General features: G+C 33.2%; 1 protein-coding gene across 2 annotated transcripts in view; it reads left to right on the top strand.

Annotated features, from left to right (window-relative positions):
* The window catches only part of LOC119636002, an 18124-nt gene extending 9238 nt beyond the window's left edge, over positions 1 to 8886 (top strand). The window contains exons 2-7 of one of the 2 annotated variants that reach the window (XM_038031073.1): positions 591 to 714; positions 5810 to 5945; positions 6021 to 6453; positions 6585 to 7044; positions 7114 to 7522; positions 7602 to 8886. In XM_038031073.1, coding sequence (XP_037887001.1) covers positions 639 to 714; positions 5810 to 5945; positions 6021 to 6453; positions 6585 to 7044; positions 7114 to 7522; positions 7602 to 8871 — 2784 coding nt within the window. In that variant the 5' untranslated portion in view covers positions 591 to 638 and the 3' untranslated portion in view covers positions 8872 to 8886. The remainder of the gene's footprint in view (positions 1 to 590; positions 715 to 5809; positions 5946 to 6020; positions 6454 to 6584; positions 7045 to 7113; positions 7523 to 7601) is intronic. The other variant, XM_038031080.1, reaches the window with a different exon arrangement.
* The last annotated feature ends 232 nt before the right edge of the window (positions 8887 to 9118 follow it).

Here is a 9118-nt window from a genome sequence, read left to right as displayed (position 1 = left end):
AAAAAAAAAAAAAAAAAAAGTTAATAAATAAATAAGCGACTGCAACAAACTTTGGCCATTAAATGATTTATAAAAAATTTTGCATATTTTTTTTTTTCTTGAATTTATGAAAATTTTTTTATTTCATAAATTATTTCCGAAAAAAGTTATAAACAAAATAAACAAAACAAATCTTAGCAGTTTACGCGCATAAGATAAACGGTTCAAATGATTTTTCTTTTCAATGGCGGCGTATAATAAGTAAAAGTGAATTATTATTATTATTGTTATTGTTATTATTATTACTATTACAGCGTTTATGATTTGCATAAAAAGCATTATTTCTATAAAACTAAAATATGTAAAACAATGAATTGTTTTGTTTCTCGCTTGGCTTTTTTTCTACTTCGCATATTAAAATACATGTGAAAATGAAACGGTTAATTTAATGATTTCGTTTATCTTGTTATCATTTTTTTATTCTCTTTCAATAAACATCAATAAAAATACAATTTGCATTCAATATTGAGATTAAGAAAAGAAGATTTTCTTTACTTTATTCGATATTTAACATAAACGCATACGTACTTCAATTAGTGATTTAATTATAGATATATATAAAAATAAATAAATAAATAAATAAATAAATAAAAGGCAAAATGAATGCTGATATCAAATTATTATTGCGGTTATTTACGATGCTGCCGCTTTTAACATTGGTTTCACAATTTTGCGGTAAGTAATTAAATACTTGGAATCGTTAATGTAGGTTAATGCTTTTATGCTTTTGAAATAATTCAAATAAAATTCATACGTATGCTTGTGTGCGTGGGTACTTTCTTTCTTTCTTTATCTTTTATAGTGACATTAGAAATATATATATATATATATATATATCTTATATAGAAAGCATTGATTTATTTCATTCATTTAATATTTATCTCCCTTATAAGAAACTTTCTTTATTTTCGATTAAAAAGTAAATTTTGAAAAATTCTTTAAAAAAAATTTCGAAAAAAAAATAGAAAGAAAACGAATTAAAATTCTATATACAGGCAAGCGAACAATGGGCAATGAATTGAAAATTATTGTATAGAGTTTCGCAGTTTATTGTCGCGGGCGAATCTCGTCCTCGACGATGATAATTTTCACTCAGAATTTTTAAATATTACCGTCGAGAGCCAAGAAATCCTACGATCTTTCACATTCTATACTTCAAATCCAAATATTTATTATATTAAATTTTGATTTGCAAACAAACATAAATTAATTTAAACTAAAGTGCACACTGCTTACCCTTAATCTTCAAGATCATTACAGTTAGCAATAAAACAATAGAAATACTGAAAATCGCTAGTTTATAGCTAGCGCTGAATTTCACGATTTTCAGCAGGTGCAAATGGATAACCACACCGGAAGCGGCGTCTCAAGTGGTTACACTAATTGAAGCTGGCGGAGTCAATGCCAAACGGCACGGCACTACGATATGTACACCAGCCAATGGCTATACTCGATGACAAAGAAGTGCCCGAAAACATGTTGCAACTCAACATGATGACCTTCTACTTTTCACAACATCAATCACTACGAAATCCCTACGATTAAATGCACTTTAAATCGGGCAGCAGCCCCACGAAGTTAGAATGGTGGAAGTCAGCCAAACGAGACCTGACAGAGCATAGTTTAGAAACTTGGCTGAAAATGATTCCAGCCCATCGACAAGCACGTCGGTTGTAAGCTTGAGAATATGTAAATCGGACAATAGATCATTGGAAGGTAGAATTGTTACTTGGCGCATGTAACATGTGTCGTCATAATAATGATGGTCGGAGAAAAATCTACCGGAGACGCAGTGAACGTTTTGCATAACGCTGCATCGCTGAACGTGTCTCATATGGCGGTGGAGTTCCTGCATGGTTTCTGGAGGTATGTCGCTGGAAAACGAAAACCGAATCAAAGAGCCCAATACAGACTGTCAACCGAGCGGATTGATTTCCCGACGCTATAGCGAAGAAATACTGGAACAATACTTAGTGCCTTTTCCGGGATTTATCGGCGAAAATTTCATTTTCATGTATGACATATCGTGTGACATACAGTAGTGCGCCAGAACTTCGAGAAGGTTGATGTGGCGGTTATGGCACGGTCTGCTCGATCCCAGATCAGCTCGGATCATAATCTCATTGAGCATCTATGGGGCGAGCTGAAAAAATGACTACAAGCCAGAACGGCGGCATCCACGACTCTCGGACAGCCTCGAACCACAATTAAGAAAGAATGGAGTTTCGAGGTCAAGAGTAAGCATTGTGTGTTTTTCAAAAGCTAACAATATGTACTTAGGTTTAATTTAACTCATTCTTGCAATCGAAATTTAATCTAACAAACATTCAGATTTAAAGCGAAAATGTAGAAAGTGTGCGATTTCTTTGCTCTCGAGTGTAGATAGATATTTGTGTACAATTTACCTAATTTATAAGTACTTCTCGAATATATGAAGAGAATTCTTTAAACTTCATCTGACCCTGCCTACCGATTAAAAATATACTTTTTTATTTTAAGATTTCCAGTAATAAATAAATAGTGGATGCGTTTCGTAGACAGACGTGCGTAGCGTAAAGCGTTTCCGAATTTTATATGAATGTGGATTATAAATATAATTTTTACGAGCTTAAGAGGTTGTAATTAGAAAGGAAACTTTCCACCCATCAGCGAGAACAGCAATAAGCTACAATAAATTAGTCCTTTTATTTAATATATGAAGAATATTATACGCGTGTTTGTCCACTTCCTCTTTCTTGTCATCTTTTGTTCGAATGTTCAATTTTGGAAAAGTTCAGATAAAAAGCTCAGACTTGGTGCATAGCCAAGACGCTATGGAAGCATGCATGGTTTGCATTTCGTAATAGATATTAGTTCGTATTTTAATATTTATTATATATATGTAATATGTAATAATTTCTGAAATTCATTCAAAATATGATTTGAGAAGCGAATGTGATCCATCTGTAACGAAATATTGATTTGAAGGTCAACGTAAATATTTCATGCGGACAATTTAGAAGGCCTATACAGTAATAGGATTCAAATGCGTTGACACGCACGCATTTAACGATCTGTGTAGAACTCGTGAACAAAGTCGAATAAAACATCTTGTTTGTCGATATTTAATTTTAAGCATCGTAGCGTTTCCACGGACGCATTTTGCCTTTTACGTATTCTTACAACCTTCATCACTGATGACCCAGGTTATATTAATTGTTATGCGGGTATATGTAATACTCTGAAGGACTTAATCAGAAGCATTTTTTTAAATCAATTCAAGTTTGTCTGATTGTCGGTCCATGTGTTTTTCCATTGAATCTCCAAATCGCAATACATGGGACATTTTCAAGAAATTTGGTACAATGATGAGTTTTGTTCAAGTAAAAAGAACCCTATTAAAAATGGATATCGCGATACGAAATATTGGAACAGGGAAGTGGTAAATGTTTTAAATATCTTCTTGTTTAATCGTTCCCATAAAAGCTAGCCCTTGATGTGACAACATCGTCTAATTTTTCTTGCTTCGCAATTAGAATCGCTAGTTTGTATCATAAAGGTCTATTTATTGTATCCCAGGCCCTGTATAAATATTCTCATGAAAATTAAGCTTTTATATAAGCAATGGGTTAATTTATTAATGTTTTGTGATAAACATGAATCGATAATAAATAATAACTTTATGTAAAAGTTAACTATGCTTAGTTTGAACCATGTAGATCTATTTTTCGGACACTATCTCGTATAAGGGCACTTATCACAAAGCTCAGCCCTTATATGGCAACGACATTTTTTTCATATATTTTTTACGTTAAGTTTGCTTAATAGAGGTGAAGTTTGGTGATAAAATTTATTTAGTTAGATATGCTTTTTTTTTGCTTCTTACGTTTCAATTAGGAGGAATCTAAAGAAACTCTATCTCATAATTGTCATCATATCGCTTGCAAAATGAAATAGAAAGTTGCTTACATAGCAGCTAGTAAGCTAGTAAGTTTGTATGTTTTAACATATGCAAAACTACTCGCAGTAAAAGATAACACTTATATGGTAATATATATATATATATATATATATATCTATATACATGTATTTAATATAACATATACCAAAATGTATGGACGAAAGCGGTTTAAAAACTTAATTAATATGTAAGATAGTACTGCACCGGTAGGTTTGGTGTGTACATGTATCGAAATTATTACTTAATAATTATTTAATATTGAGCAAACATTCATACGCACATTAGAGTAAATAATAGTAGGATAGTTTTATTCGCCTTGATAACGATACGAGACATACTATCGACTTGTTTCAATTTATTTATATTGTCCATGGGTTAATTTTTTACATAGTTCCGGTTACTGATTGAGCCTTGTTTTGACTACATGTACGCTTATGATAAAATGATGATGGAATTTTTAAGATAGACCAATTTTTTATTATACCCTGTTGATATCGAATCATTAAAGTAAATTTATCTGTGTGTTCGCCCGTCTATCTCTCTAAAGTCTGTCCATGTAATCTTATGTTTAACCGATGTGCGTTGTTGTTCACATATTTTGAAGATAATGCAGGCGACAGGAAAGGACAAACCCTATTGAAAATTAATTGATTCGTATCACTTTTTCGATAACTTCCTATATTTCTCCTTTAATATCTAACAAAAAATTCATTATATCTGCTTAAAAATAGTATTCTGGCAATTTAAATTCCGAATGTAAAAAATTTAGATCGAATGTGGCAATTCTTTAAATCTTCTCCCATAGAATCGTTTCTACGAAAAGCATATAATCATATGATAATAAATGAAAACGCTATAGTTGGTTAAGTCCGATCTACACCAATTCGCCTAATATAATTCTTGATTAAATGCAAAAGTTACTCCATTTTCATATAAAGGCATTCATTCTTCTTATGATCATTCTTACGTGGGGGTGGGTGAAATTTAATAAATGATCTAAGCTCATTCATACGATGCAATTATTTCCTATTATAAATTAATTTTCATCATAAAATTTAAAAAAAAAATTCGACCTCTTTGCTGTATAAATGCTAAACTTTCATACAGACGCTTGTTTGAGGCAGGATCCCTAAAAACACATTATTCAATTTTAATACCAAAACTACTTATTATTTAGCGCAATTTATTATAGAAAGAGTGCCATCAGAAAATATTAAAAATTGCATCTTTGTTCTATTTATGAGAATCCTTATATAGTGTTAAATTCAAACCGTAGAATTGTGTGACCCAAATTCCATAGGATTAATTCCTACGTCAAATTAGTATTGTGGACCACATATGATTTCGAAATATTGAAAGTCACACCTTTTTACTATATGAAGATTTAGTTTTTATAGGTGCGGCTAAATGAGATGGCGGTCAAACAATTTTCTCATTGCTCAAATTTTAGAAATTGCAATTTTTTCTTATATAATAAGTTATAAGAGAAAGTCAGAAAGTCGTCCGATGCTATTCATTTTTAATAGAGTTCTTCGTTGAGCTAAAACCCGCCAGTTTATCAAATTTCATCAAAATATCTTACGGTTGAAAATAAGTTTAGATGGGTAAACATCAAGCGGACTGACGGACAGACAAAAACGGCAACTTTAGATCGATTCAAAAATTATTTCAAAATCGTTCAATGTACTAAAAGATGAGTCTATTTTAAGTTCTTCTATATGATACATACAATCGCACAAATTTTATATATCTTGGATCATAAGTAGGAAATATCTTTACTGTCTCTTTTGAATTTTATAAACTATTATAAATATTTCTTCATATTTTCAGAGAGTCATAAAACTATTGGTAAACTATTGCATCAAAATACGATTTATCAATCAGACAATATTGGAGATATAGTAAATGCTGTAAGAGAATCGATGCAGGAATATGAAAACTCACAAATTAAACAAAAACGTTCAAGGTATACTTGAAATACTTGTCCCTTATTTTTATAATAATTTTAATGGCTGGCTTTGCGTCCCTTAACGTGAAATAGATATAAACGGGCGGCAAAAAGTATTTGTTACGAGGAGTTGGGCTGTTTTGAAACTACCAAGGAATTCGAGTACTTGGATATGTTACCGTCACCGCCGGAAGAAATCGATACAAAATTCTATTTTTATTCAACGAAAAATAGATCTGATAGGCCTTTAATGGAATTACCATTTCTTAACATGACCGCGACCTTTCGAACACTTAAAACTTCTAATCGGAAAAGAAGCACAATCCATGACGAACTTCAAAGTACTGAAGCTCCAAATTTATCAACAACTCCTCTTTCAACCTTAGACGTTTTAAAGAAGGTTTCTATGTCTTTGGATGATATCGTTGGCTTTGATGAAATGTCTGTTCGTGTCATTGTTCATGGCTTCGGTTCGGCTTGTTCGCATGAATGGGTTTATGAGATGAAAACGGCCTTAATGGCGGTGGTAAGTAGAAATTTGGAAAGTAAAATTTACTTAATTAATTATTTATTTATTTTTATTTATTTATTTATTTATTTATTTATTTATTTATTTTTTTGATTTGTAATGTAATACATGTTCTTTCGCTTCTTTAGGAAGATTGCATTGTTATTTGCGTGGATTGGGAGAATGGCGCTAATTTGCCAAATTACGTTCGGGCAGCTACAAACACTCGCTTAGTGGGCAAGCAGTTAGCTATGTTAATCAATAATCTGAAAGAGCATAAAGGATTAAAATTATCACGCACTCATATTATAGGTTTTAGTTTGGGTGCTCATGTATCAGGGTTTGCTGGTAGCGAATTATCTGGCTTAGCTCGAATAACGGGCTTAGATCCAGCTGGCCCTCTTTTCGAGGCACAACATCCCAGTGTACGTTTAGACGGCGCTGATGCAGAGTTTGTCGACGTTATACATTCGAATGGCGAAAATTTAATACGTGGCGGTTTGGGTTCTTGGCAGGCCATGGGTCATGTAGATTTCTATCCAAATGGTGGTCGAGCGCAAACCGGTTGCTCTAATTTGTTTGTGGGTGCGGTCACCGATTTCATATGGCGTAAGTTAATCTTTTAATTGAAAATATCTTTCGATGACCTTAATATTATTTGATTGTTTGCGTTAATAGCTGGGCAGCAGACCAATCAAGAGGAGGGTCGTTCACTGTGCAATCATCGTAGAGCTTATAAATTTTTTATAGATTCTGTCGCACCACGTTGCATGTTCCCAGCTTTCCCTTGCGCTACCTATGATGACTTTTTAAAGGGTTTATGTTTTTCGTGCCCTCATAATGATGATGACGATAGGGATGTAGACGATGGTGTGCCACGTTGCGGTAACATGGGTTATTATGCTGATCGTTCACCGGGTCGAGGACAATTGTATTTAGTTACACGAGATGAAGAACCATTTTGCGCCCATCAGTTTCTATTACAAATCTACAACTCATTCAGTTATTTGCCACTACGTACTATAGGACGTCTGGAAGCTACACTCGAAGGAGATGTTGGATTAAATGAAACATTTAAAATAACAGAGTACGTTTTTGTTGTTGTTCATTTCATCTTTTACAGAGATATATGAGTTATTGAACTTTTTGTTTTTTCATTTGCGTAGGAAAGATGATTCTGAATTTTTCGCTGCTGAAATTATCTCGAAAATTATTGTACCTCATCCGGCCTTGGGGTTTCCTACCGTTCTGACTTTAAATTACAAACAATATAGCGGCTGGCTGTCGAAGGGTTTACATCATTGGGATATAGATAAAGTAGTGTTAACTGACACTTTCGGTCGCAGTCACTCACTGTGCCGGCCTTCGATTAGTTTAATTTCTAACTCACCAATGCGTATGGTTTTGCAACCGGGCAATTGTAAATTGGATAATCAGGATGAGTACGGTATTTCGACGAGTAAGGAGTCGACAAACATTTCAGACTCTTCCGTTCAAGAATCTGTTCACTTACCACAAATACATTTGAAATTGAAAGAAAATCGAAGTTTTGAATTATCATCTGGCGGTGATCTACAGTGGCAACCGATTATAGAGGGCAATTCATTGGATAAGGAGACAGAAACAAGTCGGAGTCTATCATTAGAGCAGGAGGAGATATTTGAACCGGTATTAAATGAGAAACGCTTGGCTGTTAATCGAGGGCGTAACATGCAAGATTATCCGATAACCGAAGAAATAATGGAACCGCTGCTAAAAGCTACAACACCTAAAATTAAAAAGGTCACGGCTACTGCTAGTGAACCATCAAATGCGGGACTTAATCAAATGATTGCTATGGTAAATCAAAAAAAATCCGAATCAACTAACGCAGTTGCTGGCACCATAACTGTACAATTATTTCCACTACGATTAGGTGAACTTTTAGAAAAAGCTGAACGCTATGCTAAAGAGAAACTTTTACCACTGATATCAGTGCAGGCGCCAAAATTATTTGGATTTAATTTCAATAAAAATGACGATGAAGATTATCTAAAATCGAATAATAGAAAGGCCAGGTATATACCACGTTTCGAAGAGCAGACATTTAAAAAGAATAGTTCCGATATGTCCGCTGATAAAAGAATGAAAAAATCGGAAAGTGCATTAACCGTTGCAACGGCGGAACAAAAAAACATTTTCAAACTGACGAGAGAAAGAGATACGAAATTTCTTCAACATCGTAAGGAATCAGAGCCTGCTGGAGACTCATCCAATAAAATTACTTATTATACGAGCGCAGTGTCAACTGTATTGCCATATTTGAAAGATGACGATCCGGAATATCAACCGATTTATATTGAATTACCAACGTATCGTCCTCCTAAATCTAAATTTAGTAGACCGTCGATGTTTTCATCTGGCTCTACAGAGAAAAATTTGAGAATCGGGTCTTAGCCCGAAGAAAGATATTTTTAGCATTCTTGGTTAAATCTAAGAAGCTTTATATCAAATTGCTAAGCAATTTGAGAAATATTCAAATGATATGTGATATATTTTTTATGAATTTAATATAATTATGTAATTTTATACAAAATTTTATGCATACGAGATTTTTATATCGCAGAAATACTAACCATTCTCTTTGAGGTTAGGACAAATTGAAGTAACGATGATCTTTGCATGCTTGCAATACAGCCTTTTA

This window comes from Glossina fuscipes, unplaced genomic scaffold (assembly GCF_014805625.2).
Source record: "Glossina fuscipes isolate IAEA_lab_2018 unplaced genomic scaffold, Yale_Gfus_2 0, whole genome shotgun sequence".
In the NCBI taxonomy this organism is placed as follows: domain Eukaryota; kingdom Metazoa; phylum Arthropoda; class Insecta; order Diptera; family Glossinidae; genus Glossina; species Glossina fuscipes.
The sequence above is the reverse complement of the archived record's forward strand: the minus strand, read 5'-3'. Positions and strand labels throughout refer to the sequence as shown.